Here is a 27,192-nt window from a genome sequence, read left to right as displayed (position 1 = left end):
TACAGATATTATTTATTTATTTATGATATCCAAAAGTAATACAAGATAAAGAAAACATCCATTCTCCTCAGATAGTTTCATAAACAGAGATCTATTTCATTTGATAATACTTTGCATTCATTATGACCTACAATATCCATCATTAGTTTTTTTGAAAAAATATTTTTTAAGCATAAATCTTCATTTTTCAGAATTAAAAGTCCACAAAGGGGTGAAAAGGTACAATTGAAAATCTAAATTATACTCTTCTTTGTGATAAACTTTACATCCTAATAGACATACATGAGAATTTTCATGTAAGAAAACATGCTTCATTTAATGAAATAGTTTCTGTACTTAGATCTTCATTACTATTATAAGGGGCCAACTCTCCCATTACAATATTAGTGCATTTACATTTTTGCATGAAAATCTCTCTCCAGTATTTTTGTGGAATTTTGAACAGATTAATAATATTTGACAAATTAGTGGTCAAAGGAATTTTATGAGTGCGCGGTAGTGCACAGCGTGATATCTTTCCAATAATGTTTGACATGTAGAAATAAATTTCAAACAGTAGTTCTCACAAACCAAAACTTGTTCTTTTACAATACAAGGATAACATAAGCCTGTTAAAATATAAAATCCATTGTAACTGCAAATATTTAAGTTGATTTGGAGATGGCTACTATAAAGTGGGTGAATAAAGCACTGTGTGTTATGAGTAACAAAGCTGTTCATGTGAAATCCTTCTGCTCACTATTTTAATGAAGGCCTTGATCAGTTTATGAAACAAATTTTCACATCAATCATTCGTTGCTATACCACACAATGCAATTTCAACACCAAAGTGTTTATTAGTATATACATCTTTCACCTTACATGACTGATAATATATTCCAAATGTAGCTAGTTGTAGTTTTGAAACGGCTTAACAACGTTGCCATATATGATATGAAATACATCCATTTTTACAGTTGGAAATGTGTTTGAAAAGTAGCAAACTTTGTGAAAAATAATTATAATTACATCAGATGGATATTACAAACAATGATAAGGTATAAATAAAATGGAGTATTTTCTTCATTGTTTCTCTTACAATAAATATATGGTATGAGTATGTACAATATAAACATAACAGGGTTGAAATTCCTCTTAGTGCACTGAGAATGCGGACTGAACATTTATTAGCGAAAATCAATGTAGAACAGCTTGCATTTGAATCTCAAAATTGCTTTCGTTTTATTTCCCTTCATCATAGCGCTTTGCGTTCAATTATTTAAAACTGTTTACTGGTTTTGAAAAATTGGCCAAGATCAGCTTCTCTTCCAGTCGCATCTGAACGACTCCATCAGGGTTGCCCTCTCCAGTTATAAGCCGCATTTCACAGGACTGGTGGACAGCATGCAGTGTCAATTATCACATTGAAATAAAGTTAAGATCCGTTTTCTTTCATATCAAATATATTACATGTAATTATAATAGAACAAGAACAAAGAACAGTACAGCAAAGGAACAGGCCATTCGGCCCTCCAAGCCTGCGCCGATCTTGATGCCTGCCTAAACTAACACCTTCTGCACTTCCGGGGCCCATATCCCTCTATTCCCTTCCTATTCATGTATTTGTCAAGATGTCTGTTAAACGTCGCTATCGTATCTGCTTCCACCACCTCCCCTGGCAGCAAGTTCCAGGCACTCACCACCCTCTGTGTAAAAAACTTGCCTCGCACATCCCCTCTAAACTTTGCCCCTCGCACCTTAAACCTATGTCCCCTAGTAACTGACTCTCCCACCCTGGGAAAAAGCTTCTGACTATCCACTCTGTCCATGCCGCTCATAACTTTGTAAACCTCTATCATGTCGCCCCTCCACCTCCGTCGTTCCAGTGAAAACAATCTGAGTTTTTCCAACCTCTCCTCATAGCTAATGCCCTCCAGACCAGGCAACATCCTGGTAAACCTCCTCTGTACCCTCGCCAAAGCCTCCACGTCCTTCTGGTAGTGTGGTGACCAGAATTGCACGCAATATTCTAAGTGTGGCCTAACTAAGGTCCTGTACAGCTGCAACATGACTTGCCAATTTTTAAACTCTATGCCCCGACCGATGAAGGCAAGCATGCCGTATGCCTTCTTGACTACCTTATCCACCTGCATTGCCACATAGCTACATAGATAGTTTGCATTTATCTATCCATCTTTTTCAATATATGTTTAAGTGCCTCATGATATTTTTTGTTCATTAGAAGTAGCTCTCACTAAAGAAAAGGTTGGCGACCCCTGCCCTGGAGATGATTATAGATTGTTCGAGGGCACAGCAAAGCACCATCTTCTGGACAGAACACTAACTTACAAATAAACAGAGCACAGTAGGCATGGAAGGCAATCACACAGGGCTGGATTTTAAGGAGCCCTCGACGTTGGGATCTGTGGCGGGGGTGCTGGCCTGAAGATGGCCCCGGATGAGGCTCGCCACGGACCTTGATGTCGGCAGGCCCGGTCCGATATTACCGGCGGCGGTGAGGCCTCATGGCAACCCCGCACCGCTTGGCGAAGGGGCTGCAATTTAAATATTTAAATAAATTTTAAAAAGTGAATTAATTAATCTCACATCACCTCCTGGTGTCCTGCCGTGATCTTCAGCCCAGCGGCCGGCATTGCGGTGCCTTCCGATCCCCGGCCGGGGAAATAAGGCAGAACACTTGTGGTGGACGGGAGGGGGGGGGGGGGGGGAGGTAAGTTTATCAGTGTGGGGGTCGGGGGAGGGGGGGGAAAACAGGATCAAATTAGTGTCAAGGGTGTAGGGGATGGTGGGAAGGTATGTAGGTGAAAGTTTGCGCAGTTTGGTGGGGGGGATGGTCAGATGGTAAAGAGATGTGTTTTGTGGGGGCGGAAGGGAAAATAATTAATTTTGTTATTGGGGGGCATGGGAGAGGGGCAAAAGAAATGTATTTATTTATTTTTACTCACTTCACCTTTAAATGTTTAAATATCCCAGTAGGACTGACAGCCCTTCAAAAATGGTGTCAGCGCCTGCACACAGGCAGCTGACGCCATTGCCAGGGACAGACAGCCTGCCCCTTCCACATAATTGAGGGCGGGGGGGAGGGGTTGGCCTGCCCGGGCTATTTAAATGAGCCATCATGCTTGGAATCAGGGCAGATCTTTGGTGTGCGGCCTGCACGGCGGGCTGCCAACTTTTGCGCCTGCCGCCGATTTCGGCGATGGGCTTAGAAAATTCCGCCCACAGTGTCTACATTGCCTCCCACCCACCACACATGGATGGATGTATGCAAGGTGTCTGACCTAAAGAATGCACAAAGGTATGCAACAACAATGAATCTGAATCACCCAAACCCGGATAAATGGATTTAACTGTTTGCTAAATTAGTTTTACAAGCAGTACTGCAAATCTACATCTATCAATTTATGCAAAGAAAACTAACAAAGACTAGTATTAGAACAGGCAAAATTTAGGAAATTTTCAAAGTTGCATGTAGAAAAAAGAAATGCGATAATGACCAAATAATCAGTTTTTAGTGATATTGGTTGAGGGATAAATATTGGCCAGGACACCAGGGAGAGAATTCCTTGCTCTTCTAAATAGTACCATGGCATCTTTTATGTCCACCTGAGAGGACAGACATTAGTTTGATAGTTCATCTGAAAGATGGTATCTCCAACAGTACAGCACTCCCTCAGTAGTGCACTGGAGTGTTAGTTTAGATAATATGCTCAAGTTTCTGGAGTGGGACTTGAACCTATAGCCTTCTGACTCAGAGGCAAAATGCACTAGCTACTGAACCACAAGTAAGAATGCCCTCGTGCATGTTAAGAACTGACAGTACAAATACAGTTAGCTACATCTTTGCTAACTGTAACTCAATCTGTACAATGCTATGCGTGATATCCTGACTGTGCGATAGTGCACCTTCCAACTACACAAGGACCTAGCATTCAATACATACTGTGGTTCGCCTTGCAAAAGAAAGTAGCCTTCAATTGGTACCAGTGCCTATGGATTAGTTATGCTAAACAACTAAAACCCCATTTCAAGGAAGCCATCATGGGTATCACAGAAGACCATTGAGGATCTGGACAACGCACAAACTAGACAACCAAGCTCCAGCCTGTACAATTACGTTTGATCATTTAAACTCCAGTAATGATGTTCAGCAGTCAAAAACAGTCGAAGCTCCACTGTGAAACATGCCAATGCTCAGTGGGGTGCTAATCAAGAACATAGGGTTCAAGTTAGTGCTGAAAAATTGCTTCTCTGAAGCACATTCCTTTCAAGTGAGGCATCCCAATCGATATTCAGGAACTGTACAAATACCCTGTCACGACTTCACACAGAAATACCACAATCCATGGAGGACAAAACTCCACAAACTTCCCCACTGAATTCTCTATCATCAACAAGACTTGAAACAGCGAACTTCAACAAGGAACAGGGTTAGTCATGACTGAGACAGGTGTATTTTGATGGCTCCAAAAAAAGCTTGCTGGTTATAGGGTGGAGGTCTAACAGGGCAATTAGAGCTACTGTGTTGCTCGGTGATTCTGAGCTCATGGTGCTAAGGGATGTTGCACGAGCAGGGATATGTGTACAAGTCAGTTGACTCCTTGCAAAACAAAATGGAAGCTGGTCCGGGTACAGTTGGCAAGTCTACCATCCAATTCTGCACTGTCTACTGTGCAGTCTGCTATTGACAGCTAATAACATTGATGGCATCTGCAGGGAATCCCTCAAGCACATAGGAACATCTCTCACGAATGCTGTTATTGAGGTGTGCGTCCACAAAGTTGCAGCCACAATCAGCACACAGAGATTCAGAGATTTTATACAAATTCAATGGTCTATTCTCATGCAGATCAATTGCTACCTTGAGGACCTGGTCTCCAAACAGTGATACCCACCTAGTCACACATATTTGGATGAGCGATTTTCAAGTTAGTGTTGATCCCTTTGCATCATGTGCCTCTCGACAGTGGTAGAAGTCCCTGCAAACACATAGCAGGACATTTCTGGAACAAATGCAGAAGCATTTGGGTCACTTTCACAGAGGTATCAAAAGATTGCCCATAGGAGACCACACAGTAAGTCATCCTTTCTTACTTCCATTAGGCCATGAGGCAGACCACGGCGCACATGAAATACAAAGTTGCAGCAAAATGGCACATCATCCTTTTATATATGCACCATCATATAGTTAAAAACAAAACACTTCAAAGATCGGAGCCAAAACTTTTGGTTGACAAGACTGACTTAAAATGAAGTCATCGTGATTATTCCCCAGAAAGATTGCCATGTCTCTGCTTGTGACCACAGTTTTACGTCTTTCTGCTAATTAACCCTATATTATTGGATACAGGTGCACAATTGACTATATGGGTATAGCCAATGGAACCTTGTACTTGGGGATGCCAGATGTTTGGTAAGAATGGGTCAGCTGCTGGTGCCGCATCCAGGACCTTGATGAATGCATGGGCATGGTGAAACAGGTCACCTGCAACCTTCTTAATGTAACGGTGAACTGGCTAATCCAGTGGCCAACTGCAAAAACAATCTGTGACATAGAAGATCACGGCCGTGTGACTTCCATTGCTATTGCACTGTGGATCTTGCTTCTTGATTGCAGGCGTAATGCTATGAGATAATACAGGTCAGTACTAGTGCGCCTGCTGATCTTAGCCATTAGTAATCTTCTACAGGTGCATGTTACTGGCTTGTTTGCAGTATTGACCCTGCTATACAAAGCCATGGTGACCTGTATCCCATGCCCACTGACCTCCCAGGCCATTCTCTCCTGCTCTTCCTCCAATATATCTATCAATGTTACACTTAATGCTAACCCCATGTTGCAGTGTGCTCAGAATCACTCCTCTTTCACTAGTTCTGTGTGATATCTCCTGCACTGTACCTGATGAAACTCTACTGGTACTCTGCAGTTTTTACTAAATATAATTAAAGGGATGTGTACAAGCGTCCAGCCTGAACAAGTTTGCACAAGCCCCTATAACTATGCTTCAATGAGCCCTTGGAAGCGAAAAATTTTGCGCAATGACATGTGAGAACGAATCAGACGCATGAGTAGGGGGAAGAAGTGAATGGATATTTTGTTAGCACTAAAGCATCAAAGACTATGCATTAGCGCTCACATAGCAAAGGCACTACTCTAATGCCCAGAGGAATTTTTGCCCCAATGTCTTTTTCTTCTCTGCTTATAACTTCTCTGCTTATAAGTTCTTTATTCATTATAAACTACCATCCGAGGAGAAGTTTCGAAAACACTGTATTATCTTCATTGTCTCCTTTTTGCTTGGCACCTTCTTCTGAAGCTGCAAACAAAAGCATAAAATTAGTACAGTGCCGAATTGCATGGGTAAAAATATTTGAACATAAAGAAATGTACAAGTTTCTTAGACTCCATAACACAGAAGATTATAGCTGTGACTTAATATGGAATGCAGTTCTGTGTAGGTATTCGGGCTGAAGTAAACTGCAGGAGGGGTAATTTTGACTTTGTGTGATAATGTAAATTAGCCAATATCAGGTCAGGGGTCCTTATACAACTCTCTCGATTTTCATTTCCAACTTCAATACATTGAGAGAGATACATAATGGGACGGTAACCATTGCATATCATTTACATTTTCAATATTATCATTCATAGTAACCAGAGCAACTCCTTTCAATTAGTACAAGAGCTGTCAGAACTGACAAAAGGTCACTGACCTGAAATGTTAACTCTGTTTCTCTCTTCCCAGATGCTGCCAGACCTGCTGAGTATATCCAGCATTTTCTGCTTTTATTCCTTTCCATTAACGATTGCTGCACTATAATATCTTAAATGTCAAATATGGCTTTGGGATACCTATGCTAAAGTTTTTTGTTTTGCATTGGTATCTGCAAAAATAATTTTCTAACCCTTCCTAATGTCCATGATAAAGGAGAATTAAAGACTTTTGCAGCCAAGAAACAATTAAGAATTCCATGGGGATTTAGCTGGGCTAAAAGGGGTCATGAAATATCTTTAGCAAACAGGGTTAAGGAAAATCCCAAAGCCTTTTATTCATATATAAGGAGCAAGAGGGTAACTAGAGAAAGGATTGGCCCACTCAAGGACAAAGGAGGAAAATTATGCGTGGAGTCAGAGAAAATGGGTGAGATTCTAAACGAGTACTTTGCATCGGTATTCACCGAGGAGAGGGACATGACGGATGTTGAGATTAGGGATAGATGTTTGATTACCCTAGGTCAAGTCAGCATAAGGAGGGAGGAAGTGTTGGGTATTCTAAAAGGCATTAAGGTGGACTAGTCCCCAGGTCCGGATGGAATCTATCCCAGGTTACTGAGGGAAGCGAGAGAGGAAATAGCTGGGGCCTTAACAGATATCTTTGCAGCATCCTTAAACACGGGTGAGGTCCCGGAGGACTGGAGAATTGCTAATGTTGTCCCCTTGTTTAAGAAGGGTAGCAGGGATAATCCAGGTAATTATAGACCGGTGAGCCTGACGTCAGTGGTAGGGAAGCTGCTGGAGAAGATACTGAGGGATAGGATCTATTCCCATTTGGAAGAAAATGGTCTTATCAGTGATAGGCAACATGGTTTTGTGCAGGGAAGGTCATGTCTTACCAACTTAATAGAATTCTTTGAGGAAGTGACAAAGTTGATTGATGAGGGAAGGGCTGTAGATGTCATATACATGGACTTCAGTAAGGCGTTTGATAAGGTGCCCCATGGTAGGTTGATGGAGAAAGTGAAGTTGCATGGGGTCCGGGGTGTACTAGCTAGATGGATAAAGAACTGGCTGGGCAACAGGAGACAGAGAGTAGCAGTGGAAGGGAGTTTCTCAAAATGGAGACGTGTGACCAGTGGTGTTCCACAGGGATCCATGCTGGGACCACTGTTGTTTGTGATATACATAAATGATTTGGAGGAAAGTATAGGTGGTCTGATTAGCAAGTTTGCAGACGACACTAAGATTGGTGGAGTAGCAGATAGTGAAGGGGACTGTCAGAGAATACAGCAGAATATAGATAGATTGGAGAGTTGGGCAGAGAAACGGCAGATGGAGTTCAATCCGGGCGTTTTGGGTGTTCAGGTCCATTGTTCCCTGAAGGTGGCAACGCAGGTCAATAGAGTGGTCAAGAAGGCATACGGCATGCTTTCCTTCATCGGACAGGGTATTGAGTACAAGAGTTGGCAGCTCATGTTACAGTTGTATAAGACTTTGGTTCGGCCACATTTGGAATACTGCGTGCAGTTCTGGTCGCCACATTACCAAAAGGATGTAGATGCTTTGGAGAGGGTGCAGAGGAGGTTCACCAGGATGTTGCCTGGTATGGAGGGCGCTAGCTATGAAGAGAGGTTGAGTAGATTAGGATTATTTTCATTAGAAAGATGGAGATTGAGGGGGGACCTGATTGAGGTGTTCAAAATCATGAGAGGTATAGACAGGGTGGATAGCAAGAAGCTTTTTCTCAGAGTGGGGGATTCAATTACTAGGGGTCACGAGTTCAAAGTGAGAGGGGAAAAGTTTAGGGGGGATATGCGTGGAAAGTTATTTACGCAGAGGGTGGTGGGTGCCTGGAATGCGTTGCCAGCGGAGGTGGTAGACGCAGGCACGATAGCGTCTTTTAAGATGTATCTAGACAGATACATGAATGGGCAGGAAGCAAAGAGATACAGACCCTTAGAAAATAGGCGACAGGTTTAGATAGAGGATCTGGATCGGCGCAGGCTTGGAGGGCCGAAGGGCCTGTTCCTGTGCTGTAATTTTCTTTGTTCTTTGTTCTTTATATCCAATGCCTGCCCTTCTCATAAAGTGACCACTTTGTCTAAGGGGCTTGGAATGACTATAAATAGGCCTGATGAATTTGGGAGTGGGTGCAATGTCTGCATAGATTAGGTGGAAGCTGCCCTACTGCTAAATTAGTATGCTTTGCACTCATTTTATGCCAAACAAAGCACACCAGTTGCTACACCATGGTATCTCCAGATACATTTTATAGTTTATTTTTAATGTACAGAACTGCAGTACAATTTTCAAACTTATGCATTTAAGCTGAGAGGGTTGATATAAACAGGTTTAACTTACAATTGCATCTACCATAGTGGGCTACACCAATGGATTTTCCCAGTAAGCAAGTAGCACGTCTCAAGTGGCACACACTATGATAGGTAATCCCATTGTTCCCACAAAGTGCTTGCTCGGATGACAACGGTTCCGGACATGGCATCACTCTGCACATCACGCAGTGCGCACTGTGAGTTTGATCTATCACACACATGGAAGTACCAGGGCATAAAACCTGTGTGCAAGACTCTGGAAGATATTTGTAATATGCATTGGTAGGTAACACCAGCAGAAGATTTAAAAAAAGTTACAATCTGCTTCTATAAATTAGAACTTATAATGGATGCAGCTCAGAATAAGGTGTATCTTAGTAAATTATAATCTGCATTGCCCACTGAATATCAATATTGCCATAAAAGGCTGATAATGTTTGAAAGTATTTTTTCAATTATGTTAACAGTAGCATCATAAAATGTATGCATTATTAATAAAAAGAATTGGCATTACAACAGTGTTCTACTTTGTACAGATGGATTTTGCTTCAATGAATTTGTAACATTGATTAAGACATTTTACAGCAACAGCTTTTCATTAAATTAGCAACTGGGGAAGAGATGTTCAAATGGCTGACATAATTTTGTGAACAATTTTGAATTTTATTCATTCTTAATACAGTTTTATTAAACACAACCAGCCAAAAACATGCTTTCATTTGCACTGCTGTAGGCAAACCGATCCAAATATGTGACTCTTCAATAATGAACTCAGTCAATAAATTACACTGCATTTGCAAATGCTTCATATTAAAAGGCCATTTATATTCATTTAGGATTTACAGCAAAAAAACTGCTGTTTTCTGTTTTTGACTGGCTCATTTCCTATTTCACCACAAATAAAAAAAAAATAAATAAATAAAAATCTATATCATAAACTAGACAAAACAGTCTATGCCTGATAATTCAGTGTCATTTTTTCACTACAGAATAGAATTATTTGGTTGAGCAAATGAAGTAACTTAAATAACACAGGAAAATTGTAAATTGGTGTAAAATATTGAGTCAGATGATCTGAATTAAGTGACTTTCAATTAAGAGTAGATTATATTTCAATTACCAAATATAATTCCATCACTCATCTGCAAAGGGTGGCAGCATGGTGGTAATCAAGGGTACAAAATCACATTAGATGGCATGTTGTAGCTTGACAGCTAATTTAATGCTTCTAACAATATTACTTTCCTCAACTGTTATGACAAAAACTTGTGTACATAAGCACATTGTTCTTGAGCTGAATCGTCTACATTGAACTGTAAACTAAAGTTTATACTATTATATATTTTTACCACATTGCATTTTAAATGTCCCTGTTTGACAGACCATTGGATGGCACCACTGTAAATGACATGCTATTAAAACGATAATTATTTTAATGCCGTTAATAAATAATATCCAGAGCCTAAAGTCAACAGTTGAGTTAAAGAATAAAAGCCCAAAAATTAGAATGGTATTTGGACAAAAGTTGTTTTTAATCTGTAGATATATGCCCATAATATTAATAATTAACACAATAAATGATCTGCTGTGTTGCTTGATAAGTCGCGATCTTCAGACAAAAAAGATTGAAGGGCTCTGTGTGCCAGTCTTATGCCCAGTGATTGCAAAAACTTAAATCACAAAAAACACTTCTCATATTTACTACTATATTCCTCTTGCCATTTTATACTGTTCTTTTCTTAAATAACATAGGGTGAAGCTTTCCTGTGTATACTAGATGCAAAACTGTACTGCCATTTTTTGCAAGCATGTTTATTACTGTTATGCTACACTGAGAAATTCTTCTTACTTTGTTCATATTAAATTTAACATGGATGAGAAATAGAGCGCAATTAAAAAACCTGAATACGATCTCTACATATTCATCTGTTGTTGTACAGTGCACTGTAGGTAATTCATTTCAAGACAAATATATATACAGATTAAGCCCAATGATTCTCAGTCAACCCATGTGGAAGATGCACAGGCAATGCCCGCGCACTTCCCTGATCACGCCATGCCATCCGTTGATTGGGGAATACCATCAAAAGAAACAGGACGGGAGAGGAGGAAACGGCGTAAAATGGTAGGAGGCCTAAAGTGGTGGGAGAAAACAACTAAAATTTGCAGGAAAAATGAAAGAAAAACATACTTTTGCATTCTCCTTGATACTGCACTTCTAACTCTGGCAGACCTCTGCACTTTGCCAAAAGGAGACCACATTCATCCTTGTAGACTTTACCGTCAGTCCCACACACAGGTACCCTCTTTGTGACATTTGAACAGTCAGGTGCACAGATGCATGTTGGCTTGTTATGCTTATTCATTTTGCAAATCTTCCCAGGTCCACAGTCCACACCCTCGCAAGTTTCTAAAGTAACAGACAAAAGCAACCCTGTAATGAAGTAAAAGCAAAATACTGCGGATGCTGGAAATCTGAAACAAAAACAAGAAATGCTGGAATCACTCAGCAGGTCTGGCAGCATCTGTGGAAAGAGAAGCAGAGTTAACGTTTCGGGTCAGTGACCCTTCTTCGGAACTGACAAATATTAGAAAAGTCACAGATTATAAACAAGTGAGGTGGGGGTGGGGCAAGAGATAACAAAGGAGAAGGTGCAGATTGGACCAGGCCTGTAATGAAGTGTGTCGATTTAACAATGGTGTAGAATTTCAGCAGTAAAACTTCAAACTGAACAGCAACACGATGCCCATTTTAAATTGCCTGTAATTTCATGAACAAAAATAGCCAAATAGTGTTTCTTCTTCCAGAGATCCAGATTTGATAAATGTGGATTATATCTTTTTTTGTTACATAAAGCTGACCAATCATGATACTATTCTTCAGATTCCTAATGCATCTATGTGTCTGCTAGATCTGCACACATGGTATTTTAAAAACAATGCCAGTTTTATCAGGTTATAGAGTCTATGTATGAATGGCTGCCTGATTACCTGCACATTTGTACAATAGTTTGGGCTTGAGGGCAGTATGATACAATTGGTATGGTACAACTGAACTTTTCGGAGACCTGTTTTCAACAAATTATCTCATAGGACACAATGACACTCTACTGCTGCCACTGTTTTCTGTTCAGATTTCAGACAAATGCAAAAATGAATGAAGGTACTTCCATTTTCTTATGTAATTATGTACCTCGTGGTATATATACTTAACAAAAGATGAATGCTACCCCAATCTATTTGATGCCATATCATCCTAATACCGCAAGACTTCATCACACAATTGCTCATATATGCTCACAAATTGATGTCTTGAAAAATTAATATAATTCAACTTGTACATTCCTTTATAAGGAAGCAGCTATAGCTTCATCACAAGTGCATACAGTTGTTTGGAGTTACTTGTGCTGACACTGGCAGCACCTTTGGAAGCAATCATAATGAAATTGAAATAAAAGTGCTTATGCTACAACTGAACTTTGAAACTGTGAATTCTGAAACAAAATATTATCTTGAAGTTACCGCCAATACTGGCAGCCTGAGCATAGTGACATAGCTTTGTTCCCACTATTGCTAATTTTCCTGTACAGTTTGTCCTGGCAATTGAGAGCGCTACAAATGTCACTCATTTTCTGAACTGTAATATGGTACTAGCTAAAAGGATTTTATGTTTATTCCAATGTTCTCCTGGCCAGACTCCCACGTTCCACCCTTTGTAAACTTGAGCTCATCCAAACCTCGGCTGCATGTATCCTAATTCACCCATCATCCCATTCACCCATCATCCCACTGCTTGCCGACCTACATTGGTTCCTGGTTTGGTGAGACCTCAATTTTAAAATTCTCAGCCTTGTGCTCAACTCCATCCATGGCCATGCCCCTCCCTATCTTTGTAAACTCCTCCAGCCCTACACTGCCCCCAAGATCTCTGCACTCCTCCAACTCTGGCTTCTTGAGTATCGCCAATTTTCATCGCTCCACCATTGGTAGCCGTGTCTTCAACTACCTGGGCCCTAGCTCGAAATTTCCTTTCTAAACCTTTTAATTCGCTCCTTAAAATCTACCTGTTTGACCAATCTTTTGGTCATTTTTCCTAATATCTCCCCTGTGCCTCTGTGCCAAATTTTGTTTGATAATGCATCTGTGAAGCACTTTGCAAAGCTTTTCCTAAGTTAAGGGTGCTATATAATTGCAAGTAGTTGTGGTTTATGATAATGTAATACACTACCAAAACGCGATTTGACAGAAATGAATGTGCCACTGTACTCAGCAATGAGGAAAACATGTGGGAGTCATTATTGCATCAATGAATATAATCAATAATAAATGACTGGATTAATCCAACTCTTTCAAAATGTACACCAGGAACCTGGAATTTACCATCATTGTACCTTAAATAATCAGGCTAAAACATTTGTAAGGCATTGCTATTGAAACCACAGTGGTTGTGGTCTCGTTTCTTTTACATTAAATATTGTCCTGATACTCAAAGGAGTGAAAAATGAATCGAAATGAACCTATTGCTCAGTCCAAAACTGGAGGGAGGTTGGGGCTTATACCTGATAGCAGCCAAGTATGGATAGAGGCATGAATGGAACTGCTCATGTACAAGCACAGCATTTTTAAAATGCAGCAACTGAAAAACAAACTTTTACTGTCAGGGTTTCAGTCATGAAAATTCCCAGGCATCCATCTCCTGAACTGGACTATTCAAAACCAGATGGGTGACCATTCTACATAGACCTGAGCATTATAAATGGTTAGCCAAACAAACATACCTCAAAAGGATATCGTGGGCTGGTATTAATGTGCACCTGAAGAACTCATAAGCAATCGATATGGATTGAGTAACAGCAGATTATGCTTTATGAACTTACTGAGGAAGTTAACTATACTATATAGTGAGACATATCCTTTGTTTATAATTTACTTAAAATTTCAAAAGACATCCTATAGATAACCAAATGTGAAGCTTTAAAGAAAATTAACATTTATAGAATTAATTAGCTGAACTGGAAGCTGATTCAGCAATAGAAAACAAGTGGTGATACGTGGAAAAAGATCTGTATATGGGGCATGAACTGGTAAAATTTCATGGGGATCTGATGTAGGTGTAATGATTACTGAATCACTGGAAGTATCTATCAACGTGAAGCTATTATTTCTCAGGGTAATTAATCATGCTGGTGTGTAGTCCAAGTGCATTAAACTATAAATTAATGCATTTCAGATCAAGCACTATCCACATTTTGGTCAATCTAGAGCAAAAATTGCATCTTTTCACAGTGAAAATTTTCACTAGACTTGAGCACAGGTGGGACAGAAGACTATAACTCCATGGCTCTGATTCTCTGATCTGCACTTGCTGCTGGTGATGGTCCAAGGTGGGAAAGGAACCTTGCAATTTCAGCTCTGCTACCTTCAAAAGAGCATTGTTGCATTGACCGGGATTCAGAGAAAAGTAACAAGGATAATTCCAGAAGTTAGAAATCTAAATTTTGGGGAACGACTTTGAAGAGAGTTGTATTTGTTTGCAAGATAGAAAAGTTTGATGGAGCATCTTAAAAATGCTGAGTCATGAGTAATACAAGACTTAAGCAAGAGTAAGCAAGCTTTAAATGAGGACTGTCAGCAATGAATGAAAGATATGAATGCAATTAGCATGCCCCACATAATGTTCAATACAGAAGTTCTTTTTGCCAAGAATAGAGACTGTGTGAAACACTCGCCCAGCATAATTAATTTGTTGTGCATATTTGGAATCTATCTGAGGAGTAACAGATTCTATTCTGTTTGCAGCAATATTATGGTACAAAGAATCTCATTTCCCATCTTTTGAAATACAGCAAAGGAACCAATAAAGGTTAGTTATCCCTGATAAATGAGTCACGTATGTCAAGATTTCTGCAGTGAATATGAACCCACAGTATTATAATTTCTTCAAAGACATTAGGTTGTAATTGTATAAACCATGTTGCGATGTCTTACATTAAGGCAGTGGTTCTGGAAGCTTCGAATGTCTTTCATTTCTTTTCTTCTTCCTTTCATTACTAATGGCAACCCATTTCTTCCACTGCTTTTTACAACCAGCAGATCATGCATTGGGTTGCTTACGTAACGAAGACCCCCTTTATATGTGACCAGTTGGAATCAGCTAGATCTGATGTGGTTGGGGGTGGTGCACAGTGGGAGGGGAGGCTGTCACTCCACTCTCAACAGACCCAAGTACCCTGCTGGATGTATTCAGAGGTCAGATCACTGGTACGATGTTGGCTGGGGGTGGGTGAGGGTCTTTCATGTTACTACAATATAACTCATGTTATGATATCGTGTAGATACCTGCTTCTTCAGATTAAGTGTTATTTAGGCCCTTTGAAAGTTTAGTCAACTTTGCCTTTGAAATTATTCGTCAAAAATGTGTGGCTAAGTTCTCTGGTGGTCTAGTGATTTGATGCTGGTACTGCTACTCCTTGGGTTTACTTCTCTGACAGGGATAAAATCTTCTCAATAATATCCCTATAACTATATTTTACAAGAACCATATGACAATAGCAGTGTGCACAGAACTTAACTCACTGCAGATGCAGCCTCCAAGCAGTGCTTAGATCAAACAACTTGCTGTGTAGCTCTGATCAAGCAGCACTTGGTTCTAATATTTATTCAACTTCACTGCGCTTTAAGAAAAATAACTTCACTAATGTAAAAATATTGTAACAGCACTCCTGATGACAAATCAATTGAGGCAAATAAACCATTTGCACACCTCACTGTAAAAACAAACGATAGTCTCATTTTGTCAGCAGGCAGTTCTTGAAGTGGTAAAAAGGATAAATGGTCAGCAATGTGCCAAGGGAAGCACTGTGCTGATGAAGTTATTTGCAAAGAATTTTGTAAAGGATGGGATATGTCCTCAGAGCTTTAGGCCAAATTTCTAGGAGAATAAAGTTTACACAGAGAAAATTGTAGAAATGAGGGACCAATCAAGATTTCAGAGGGTTCTGGCCCCAGCAGCACAATACAAAGATGAAGCAATTTCAACCATGAGATCAGTGGAATGAGTCCAAGGGCAGCATTTTGTGACTCATATTCCATACAAAAATGATGCCAAAATTACAAAAAAGACATCAGAAGACATAAACAAAGGATAGATGAAAGGAGATAATTTACTCTCATGAAACGTGATGTACTAATGTGTTTTAAAACTTTTGGCAAAAAAAAATCTTACTCTTGCCACTTTATCTCATGTTAGTACACCCATTTTTACTTAAAATATACATTGGAGTGAAAAATAGCTTTCTAATTTATAGAATGTCAATAACATTGTAAACATCTGTTATGGTTGGGCTATTCTCAAAAACTTCTCCTGAATCTCACGCCACTAACTCAAGAAATATATTCTTACGTATATTTTTCTTCATAAGATGGTGATTCAGGCTGAGGCAAGACTTTGGAACTATACTGCCTGATATTCTGAGACAATTTTCTACAGTCAATTAGAGGGAAACCATTTTCAAAATCAAGTTATCTACTAGTATAATTTGGTTCTGTTTGTAAAATCATATTTATCAATATGTTTAGCTCTCAAGGCATGGGTAGAATGGCCTAGACTTTCTGCCCACTCCCCACCACTTTTTTTTAGTGGTTCATTGCAGTTCCCCCTATTTCATGGTGGCTAATGGAAAGTCCATCTGCCCTTATTTGGGGGAGAACATAAAAATGTGAAGCTAATTGAGAAAATATGTCCTTCAATGTATTTTCCACCTTTTGTACCCTTTAACACCAATTAGGCCCAGGTACCCAGTCATCTCTTAATGCAGGCACTCACAGCCTTGAATAGCCTAAAAACAAGGTAACATTTGAACAAAAAGACATTTTCCAGGAAAAGGTTGTCTGCAACCCCTGAGGCTTGCTGCATTAAATTTCAGCCTCATTTAGCGGGACTACCCCAAGCAAGGGTCCTCCCTATAAATGACCTCAAGGCAGGAAGGATGGCCATGGTCAGTGGTGTACCTCCACTGTTCCCACTAAGGTACGCAGCACAGCAACCCAGAAGCTACTATCCAAGCTGCTCACAAGGTGTTTGATACAGTGCCACACAACAGACTTGTGTGCAAGATTATAGATCATGGAATAAAAGGAATGGTAGTAACACGAATACAGAATGAACGGATGTTTTTTGGGCTGGAGGAAGGTTTGTAGTGGAGTTCCCCAGGAGTCAGTGTTGGGACCCTTGCTTTTCCTGATATATATTAATGACCTAGACTTTGGTGTTCAGAGCACAATTTCAAAGTTTGAAGATGATACAACACTTGGAAGCATTGTGAACTGTGAGGAGGCTCGTGTAGAACTCCAAAAGGACATAGATAAGTTGATGGAATGGGCAGACAGGTAACAGATGAAGTTCAATGCTGAGAAATGTGAAGTGATTCATTTTGGTAGGAAGAACATGGAAAGACAATACAGAATAAAGGGTACAATTCTAAAGGGGGTGCAGGAGCAGAGGGACCTGGGTGTATATGTGCATAAGTCATTGAAGGTGGCAGGACAGGTTGAGAGAGTGGTTAATAAAGCATACAGCATCATGGGCTTTATTAATAGGGGCATAGAGTACAAGAGCAAGGAAGTTATGTTGAACTAGTATAAGACACTAGTTCGGCCGCAGCTGGAGTATTACATCCAGTTCTGGGCACCGCATTTTAAGAAAGACTTGAGGGCATTGGAGAGAGTACAGAAAAGATTGACAAGAATGGTTCCAGGGAATAGGAACTTCAGTTATGAAGATGAGGCGTCTGGACAGAGTAGATAGAGAGAAACTGTTCCCACCTGTGAAAGGATCAAGAACAAGAGGGCAGATTTAAATATTTGGTAAGAAGCAAAAGTGACATGAGGAAAAACTTTTTCATGGTTAAGGTCTAGAATGCACTGCCTGAGAGTGTGGTGGAGGCAGGTTCAATTGAAGCATTCAAAAGGGAATTGGACTATTATATGAAAAGGAAGCATGTGCAGGGTTACGGGGAGAAGGCAGATGAATGAAACTGAGTGAATTTCTCTTTCAGAGAGCAGGTGCGGACGTGATGGCCGAAATGGCCTCCTTCTGCACTGTAACAATTCTGTGATTGTCCCATTGAAGATGATATGGGTGCACAGTCGCGCAAAAAATGTAAAGAATCACACATTGAAATGAACAGGCCAGACACAGCAAAAGAAAAGTCGAGGACAAGGCAAATGGCCATGGTAGTCAACTATATCCCAAAAAGCATGGGTGGGGTGCAAAGCCATTATGATTTGGTAAAGTCATATTAGATTTTCATACCAATATATTTGTAAATATTGTACCCCAACATGCATTTACAGCTGTCCCAGATCTATCATTGTTGCTATACTTACTGTGGCATGGGTAGCAATTGATTCCACCAAGAATTATAAGTTTTAAAATGTCACTTTCTGGTATATCATGACTTGTCCATGCAGCTTGAGCACTTCCACTGCTGCAACACTCCTCTCGATCAATCCGAGTCATGGATAAAGCCTGGCATTTTCCACTTCTTCCTTGCTGTAGCCAACATACCCCAGCTGAAGGAACCATAACACAGAAAACATGGATGAGCAACATCGAAAACATCTGATTTCCCTGATGTTTCTTACACATATAATTACATTTACAATTTGTAAAATTGCATCTTGCCTCCATCATTACATTTATGTTCTCCCCTCCTTAATTAACAATTCAAAAAATCAAGAACAGCAGTTATGAATCTGCACCACAAACTGCTTTACATAGTACACTGAAGCACCAATGTGCTGCTCTACTGTGCAGCCTCTGTAAAGAATTATTTTAGTGACAGATATTACCAGTCCTTCTTCTGTCTGTAATATTTGAAGTTGGGTACTATGTTATGAGGCTGTGAACTGAATATATCATAAATCATGACAGAAAAATTCATCTTATGCAATCTTCAAAGTTTTTGAAATTTTTTTATTCATTCATGGGTTGTCGGCATCGCTGACAAGGCCAGCATTTAATGCCCATCCCTAATTGCCCTTGAGAAGGTGGTGAGTAACTATCTTGAACTGCTGCAGTCCATCAGGTATCAGTACACCCGCAGTGCTTTTAGGAGGGTGCTCCAAGATTTTGACACAGCGACAGTGAAGAAACGATGATATATTTCCAAGTCAGGATGGTGTGTGGCTTGGAGGGAACTTGCAGGTGGTGGTGTTCCCATGCATCTGCTGCCCTTGTCCTTCTAGGTGGTAGAGGTCATGAGTTTGGAAGATGATGGTGAAGGAGCCCTGGCAAATTGCTGCAGTGCATCTTGTAGATAGTACATGCTGCAGCCACTGTGTACTGGTGGTAGAGGGAGTGAATGTTTAAGATGGTGGATATTGTCCAAGTCTTGCTGCATGCGAGTGTGAACTGCTTCAGTATATGAGGAGTTGTGAATGGTGCTGAACACTGTACATTAGTGAACATTCCCACTTCTGACATTTTGATGGAGAGCAGGTCATTGATGAAGCAGCTGAAGATGGTTGGGACTAGGACACTACTCTGAGGAACTCCTGCAGTGATGTCCTGGAGCTGAGATGATTGGCCTCCAACAATTACAACCATCTTCCTTTGTGCTAGGTATGAATCCAACCCAGTGCAGAGTGTTGCCCCTGATTCCTATTGACTTCAATTTTGCTAGGGCTCTTTGATACCACTCTCAGTCAAAAGCTGCCTTGATGTCAAGGGCAGTCACTCTCACCTCACCTCTGGAATTCAGCTCTTTTGTCCATATTTGGGGCAAGGCTGTAATGAGGTCTGGAGCTGAATGGTCCTGACAGAACCTGATCCTGCTGCTGAAGTGTAACTCAACACTTAATGTGTAAAAATTACAGCAAATAAGTGATACAGCATAGCTGATCGTCCTAATTTGTGATTTTCTCAGACGGTGAAACCATTATTAGTCCAATTCTTGAACGCACCACAATCTTCTGAAGATAGATGCCGATTTTACATACCTCTGTAGTAAGAGAGCTTTTGATAAAAATCCTCAGCTTGATTTCATTAAAAAAGATTGATACGGGGAAACATTAGTTTGATAAGCTGATTTTCGAACACCAACTGTGAAGATTTTAATGTATATTTAATACATTTATCTATGAAATTCAATCTTGTTCCAAAACTAAAGATAATTATCTCTTTATCTGAGAATATTCCTCTTATATATGTCACCAATTTATTCTTTAAAAATTCCTCCTTTATCCATCTTCCCTAAATAAAATTATATGGCTGAATAGGTTCCAATTTCCAAAACAAAATATCTTAGGTTGCTGTGGCTTTATTTCAGATTTTTTTTTAAGTATCTAGAATTAAAATGGAGGAAGTGTCCCTCACCAAGATGGAAAATGGAAGGTGGGAAGTGGTGTGGCTACCAGAATAGTATCAAATGCCTGGGTTCAGAAATCATTGAAGTCAAAATAGCTTTAATTGCTGGGACACATTATCAGAGCAATTAACATATGTAGATTAACAGATAGAGACAGGGATGGCTGTATACTCCCAGGAATATCGAGCTATTGCATTGGGAAGGTGCAAATATCACTGAGATGACACTTGCTTCCTGAACCATTATACTGGGAAAGCTTGAGTGCCCTATGGCTAATAACTTTCTGGATCATTAACAAATGATTTGCTGTCATAGATCTTTTTCACTGAAGAAAAAGATGCATTAAGACACACAGGCAGTCTCTGAGTCATCAATTTCCTTCTTTGCCATACTTTGACAAGTGAAAGAGTTAAAGGGGTGTTGTGAGGATTCGTCTCCGACATAACCCACTATCAAAGACTGTTACTGAAAAGTTATTGGAAAAATAACAAGGATTTCAGACTTTGTTTTGAAACAGTTTATGTATTGTGTAAGTTTGGTAATTGCATCTTGTTCTGTTTAGCTTAGTTTAGAGATACAGCACTGAAACAGGCCCTTCGGCCCACAGAGTCTGTGCCGACCATCAACCATCCATTTATACTAATCCTACACTAATCCCATATTCCTACCACATCCCCACCTGTCCCTATATTTCCCTACCACCTACCTATACTAGGGGCAATTTATAATGGCCAATTTACCTACCAACCTGCAAGTCTTTTGGCTGTGGGAGGAAACTGGAGCACCCGGAGAAAACCCACGCAGACACAGGGAGAACTTGCAAACTCCTCACAGGCAGTACCCAGAATTGAACCCGGGTCACTGGAACTGTGAGGCTGCAGTGCTAACCACTGCGCCACTGTGCCGCCCATGTACCTTTCTGCTCCTATGTATTAGTACAACTTTAAATAAATGTTACTAAGTAGTTTTAGTCTATATGCACTTGTCTGGAAATAGATTATTTTTCACATTTGGAAAGGATGGGAGCATGTGGGGGACATCCCAGGTATTTCCCAATGGTGTACAATGATTAGGATTTATATGCTAAAACTGAGCATGCCAGCCCTTACACACTGTGGTTAAGAATGCAGGTGTTGGTGCACTAGGGTCTGCTTATGAAAACTGTCATCCATCCAGGAACAGACAAAAAGTGTTGGAAGAAAGAACACACAGCGAAATCCCCTTCATCAGCTGCACATGCATGAACATATGAACATACGATTAAGGAGCAAGAGTAGGCTGTTCGATCCCTTTGTGCCTCCTCTGGCATTTAATAAGATAATGGTTGATCTGATTATGGCCTCAACTCCACTTTCCCGTCTACCCCCAAAATCCTTTGACCCACCTTCTTAGTCAAGAATTTATCTACCGTTGCCTTAAAAATATTCAATGACCCTGCTTCCACCGCTCTCTGGGAAGAGAGTTCCAAAGACTCAAAACCCTCTGAGAGAAAAAAAAATGTCCTCATCTCCGTCTTAAATGGGCAACCCCTTATTTTTAAACTGTGTCCCCTAGTTCTAGTCTCTCCCACAAGTGGAAACATCCTTTCAGTATCCACCCCGCCAAGTCTCCTCAGGATCTTATATGATTCAATAAGATCACCTCTCATTCTTCTGAACTCCAATGGATACAGACCTAGCCCGTCCAACATTTCCTCATAAAATAATCCCACCGCGCCGCCCCCCCCACCCCCGCCAATCCCAGGTCTCAGTCAAGTGAAACTTCTGTGCACTGCCTCTAATGCATTTATATCCTTTCTCAAATTAGGAGTCCAAAACTGTACACAGTACTCCAGAAGTGGTCTCACCAACACCCTATACAACTGTAGCAAAACATCCTACTTTTATATTGCATTCCCCTTGCAATAAATGATAACATTACATTTGCCTTCCTAATTACTTGCTGTATCTGCATACCAACCTTTTGTGATTCATGTACCAGGACACCCAGATCTCTCTGCACTTCAGAGTTCTGCAATCTCTCTCCATTTAAATAATATGCTGCTTCACTATTCTTCTTGCTAAAGTGGATAACTTCACATTTTCCCATATATACTCCATTTTCCCACATTATACATCAGAGAAGTTGACAAATACACTGCTGAAAGCATACAATTTGAGCAAGTACTTCAATGGAATAAGGAAAGTCATACTTTCCCCTTCAACCCAATCCCTGAAATCTACAGTGGAATTGATAATTTAGATTAGATTAGATTAGAGATACAGCACTGAAACAGGCCCTTCGGCCCACCGAGTCTGTGCCGAACATCAACCACCCATTTATACTAATCCTACACTAATCCCATATTCCTACCAAACATCCCCACCTGTCCCTATATTTCCCTACCACCTACCTATACTAGTGACAATTTATAATGGCCAATTTACCTATCAACCTGCAAGTCTTTTGGCTTGTGGGAGGAAACCGGAGCACCCGGAGAAAACCCACACAGACACAGGGAGAACTTGCAAACTCCACACAGGCAGTACCCAGAATTGAACCCGGGTCCCTGGAGCTGTGAGGCTGCGGTGCTAACCACTGTGCCACTGTGCCGCCCTAATTTAGCAACCTTTGATCATAATGATTTACAATACTACCTGACTATCGACAATGTCTTGACTTAAATATGAACTCAGAATCCTACAACATGAGATAGAAGAGAGATCACCTGCAAAGAACAGTCTCACATTGACACAGACTATTTATTGGGTGCTGCATTAATTCCTTTTTATTGAACAACAAGGAGTTACTGTAAGCAATGCAGTCATCTATTTCCTCCTAACATTCTAAGACCTGATAGTCATTTTATCCAACTTGGAAGGACTTGGAAGGATAAAAGTCTGAGTTCTAAACCCAAGTCTGGACCCAACCAAGAGAAGAACCTATTCTTGCAGCCTTGAAGTGGCACGAAATGAATACGGGGGACACTGAGATACAGTGGAGCTTCTTCTCTGAAAGAACACTTGAAGATTCTTTAGAAAATTGCACTGATGGCATTGTAACGTAATTAAGTACTATAATTTCCCCAACCATTGCTGTTCATAAAGCTACCAGGGTTGGCTTCATATTGCTTGCATTTTCTTTGATTATGTTCATAGATTTTTTTGGTGTGGCTTTTTTACCGAATGTATTGAAAAATACCAAACATTTAAAATGTACAGTTTTATTATAGTTATTATTCAAAAAGAAAACCATCCGAAAATCACATAGGAGATTTTACTTTTTTTTATTTCATTTTTATAAAAGGCTAAGAGAAGTGACACATTACAAATTCAACCTCATTGAAATTCCAATAACTGTACCACAAACTAATTTCAGAAAAATGCTGATTATCTCATCGAATTTTGGTTAAATACTTCTACACATTGCTTACTGATGAGCGGAGGAGGATGTTTTTGCAGCCTATATATCATTACTTTCAGCTGATACTGAGACAAGTTGAACTTCAGAACTTTCCCTTCAATGTGAATGTATTTGAAGTAAATGTGGCATGCTCAACATCACCAAATATCACTACGACAAAGGTGATTAGAAATAAAACTCTCTCAGCCTTTCAGAGGTGTCAATCGTTATTCTCAAACAACTGTTTACAACTTCTAAGATTGTGCAGTTTTGTACTTCAAGATGTTGAAGACAGAACTTGTGCTCAATTTGTAACACTAAATACTTACATTTAGAACAGTGTGAAGAGCCAGAAACCAGTTATACTGCTCCAATAACATTGCTCTCTGGTCAGGTAAACTGAGTTCTGTGTAGGAGCATTTAAATATATGCACCAAATTTTGCTCATTGACTGTGACATTTTTGTCTAACCATTAGCAGTGCACCATGGCTGCAAGATGCACTGCAGCAACTCTCCAGGACTTCTTGGACAGCATCTTCCAATCCCATGACCACTATCACTTTAGAAGAACAAGGGAAGCATGGGAACATCGCCACTTGCAAATTCCCCTCCAGTTAAGGCATCATGCCAACTTGGAAATAAAGAGCTGTTCCTTCATCTTCGCTGGGTCAAAATCTTGGAACTCCCTATCTAACAGCACTGTGGGAGTACCTACACCACACGGTTCAAAGTGGAGGCTTACCATCACCTTCTCAAGGACAATAAATGTGACACCTACATCCCATGAACGAATAAAAATAAATCATTGCCACAATTATATTTGTTCAGCTTTCCCCAGTTTCAACCAATTTATTTAAACGAAACCAAAGGCAAGTGCTGAAAAAAACACTTTAGTTTATTCTTTCAGGGGGAGTCGTGGACATTGCCGGTTAGGCTAGCATTTCTGCCCATCCCTAATTGCCCTTGAGAAGGTGGTGGTGAATTGATGCAGTCCGTGTGGTGTAGGTACACCCACAGTGCTGTTAGAGAGAGAGTTGCAGGATTTTGACCCAGTGACAGTCAAGGGACAACGATATAGTTCCAGGTCAGGATGGTGTGTGGCTTGGAGGGGCACTTGCAGGTGGTGGTGGTCCAAAGCGTCTGCTGCCCTTGTCCTTCTAGGTACACTTGTAAATATACTTGTAAGGCGGCCATATTCCTTAAGCACAATTATGTTTTTATCCTTCCTGAAGTTGAAATCACCCAGAGTATTAGCATTCAGAGTCAGTGCTTCTGAATAGCATACCACATACCAACGGAACTGTAAAGCACAAAAGATTTATTTATGTTTATATGCTCCGTCTGTGGGAGAATGATCCACAAAATGTTTTATATCGGAGGTAGTGGCACATCAAAGAATGTGCAATTGCGGGGAATGCTCACTTTGCGTTTGCTGCTGCCAACTTGCATTTCAAGGGCTTTTATCCCCAGTAGTGGAAACATTCATGTTGTGAGGGTGGAGTTCACCCCCTTCACCCCGCAAGATCGCACACATCAGGTGTCACTCTCACGTCTTCGCCCCTCATTCACACACAAAATACTCTGTCCCAGGCATGTCCCCCAAACCAGTTAATAGTTTACATCTTTGCTGAAATCAAAGATGATTGACGCTGCCGGAAACATAAGTGAAATCAACAGCAAGTCCAAACATGCTGCAAAACCCTGTCATTTTACAGCATTGTTCAGGAGAACTTGTACTCAACTTAGATACTTCCCTCTCTCTGTTCGTTTTGTAAAACAAAAATTCTAACATGTATCCTTTAAAATAACTGGGAAACTTCAGTTTTCCGCTTTAAAGTAATTTCTCCTTCCTGGGAGAGGACTACCTGAATTTCTAATTCCTGTTTCCTGCAGCTCAAACGCCTTCTTAGCCCGGGACACACGTCAGTTACTTATTGAGGTCCCGGAGACTCCCTGAGCGCAGACGACTGGAGAACGAGTCAACAGTCGGGGCTGGACGCCCGCTCCGACCCGCCCTGTCTGATCGGCAGCTTTCAAGTCCTGTTAACACTGTATCTGAGCTTAGACTGTGCCCAGGACTCCCAACTCCTCCACAGACTGTCACCAGTCCCAAACCACCGCCCTCCCCACCACAGGCACAAGTCTTTAACATCTCTTCCAATACCAGACCCTGCATCTTCTCCAGTAATTCAGTCTCCATTCGGTCCCTTTCAAACAGTTACTGCGTTTTTCAAGTCATGTATGTCAAGGCATGTTATAAAACTGCAAGGCTGTCACTTCTGTCATGTACAGTACAAAAATCGCGTTCACTTTTATCATCTAACCCTCAGCTTTCACTAACTTCAGTAACACAAAGCTTCATTTAGCCCAGAGGTACTCACTTTAAAAAAATCAAATATTTCTTCTATCCTTGCAAAATCTCTCATTGGTCCCTTTCGCTTTTACACTCTGGTTTTCACCTGCACGTTCATCTGTTCTCAGCAAAAGGAAAACAAAACCAGCCAGTTCGCTCATCTACCTCCACTAAATCATCATTTTATTACTTATCACTCAATGGGTAATGTACAGAGAAGTCCCCCCCCCCCCCCCCCGTTCTTTTAAATAGTTCTCTAACTCTGCATTAGCGGTTGACTGATTAATATTATTGGGATAAACAAAACAATACTGCCAATACGATGTTTTTTTAAGAATAAAATCAGATCATTCTGGAAATACACAGCAGGTCAGTCAGCATCTGAAAATAGGACAGGTTAGCCCTTGGGAAGGGCTGGAGAGAATCTGTCAAAAAAAAATGTCCCATTAGGTGTTGGGCCTCCGGCTGGGCATTTGCTGCTTCCATGTAACAATTTATTATTCATTTCAGTGAAAAAGGTTTTTACACTTTTCACCCACGTGCAGTAAATGGAGCGGTTGGTGAATGTATAATATTGAACGCTCTGAAATACATTGTGAACTTCTTTTAACCCATCAACCTTATAGAACTTTTGTTCATTTTTTTTTTTGCTTTTTTGTTGTTGCATCTAATATCTCAATGTCCACTTCACCTACCGATTCAACACAATGCTGCTTTCCCAACAATCTTTGCTTATTTCAGAAAGTTAGACGCTAAATTTTAAGGATGAAAACACGTGTTTATGATCAACCTGCAGTGGAACGTGTTCCCAAACAAATGAATTATTAAAATAACAACGCTTGTTTCTTACCATAAGAGGGATTGCCACCGATGAAATGACACAGGATTGCAAACATGAAGGGTGTCACGAACACGTTCTTAGTTAACAAACTCATAGTGACAGGAAGAGAGGGCGAGATAGGAAAATTCAAATCACAAGCCCCGAACTGTCTTGCACAGGGTTGCACCTCACTTTTCACAATGAATGTGTGCTGCGA

General features: G+C 40.4%; 1 protein-coding gene across 1 annotated transcript; it reads right to left on the bottom strand.

Annotated features, from left to right (window-relative positions):
- fstl3 (follistatin-like 3 (secreted glycoprotein)) lies at positions 1-27,192 on the bottom strand. Its single transcript, XM_068016233.1, has 5 exons — positions 27,006-27,192; positions 18,439-18,624; positions 11,243-11,461; positions 9,080-9,307; positions 1-6,317 (listed from the first exon to the last, which is right to left on the bottom strand). The coding sequence occupies exons 1-5, from the start codon at positions 27,088-27,090 to the stop codon at positions 6,241-6,243; spliced, it is 795 nt and encodes a 264-aa protein (XP_067872334.1). The 5' UTR covers positions 27,091-27,192; the 3' UTR covers positions 1-6,240.

The sequence above is a fragment of the Heterodontus francisci genome, chromosome 36, assembly GCF_036365525.1.
Source record: "Heterodontus francisci isolate sHetFra1 chromosome 36, sHetFra1.hap1, whole genome shotgun sequence".
Lineage (NCBI taxonomy): Eukaryota > Metazoa > Chordata > Chondrichthyes > Heterodontiformes > Heterodontidae > Heterodontus > Heterodontus francisci.
Note: the sequence above shows the minus strand (reverse complement) of the source record. Positions and strands in the feature narration are given on the sequence as shown.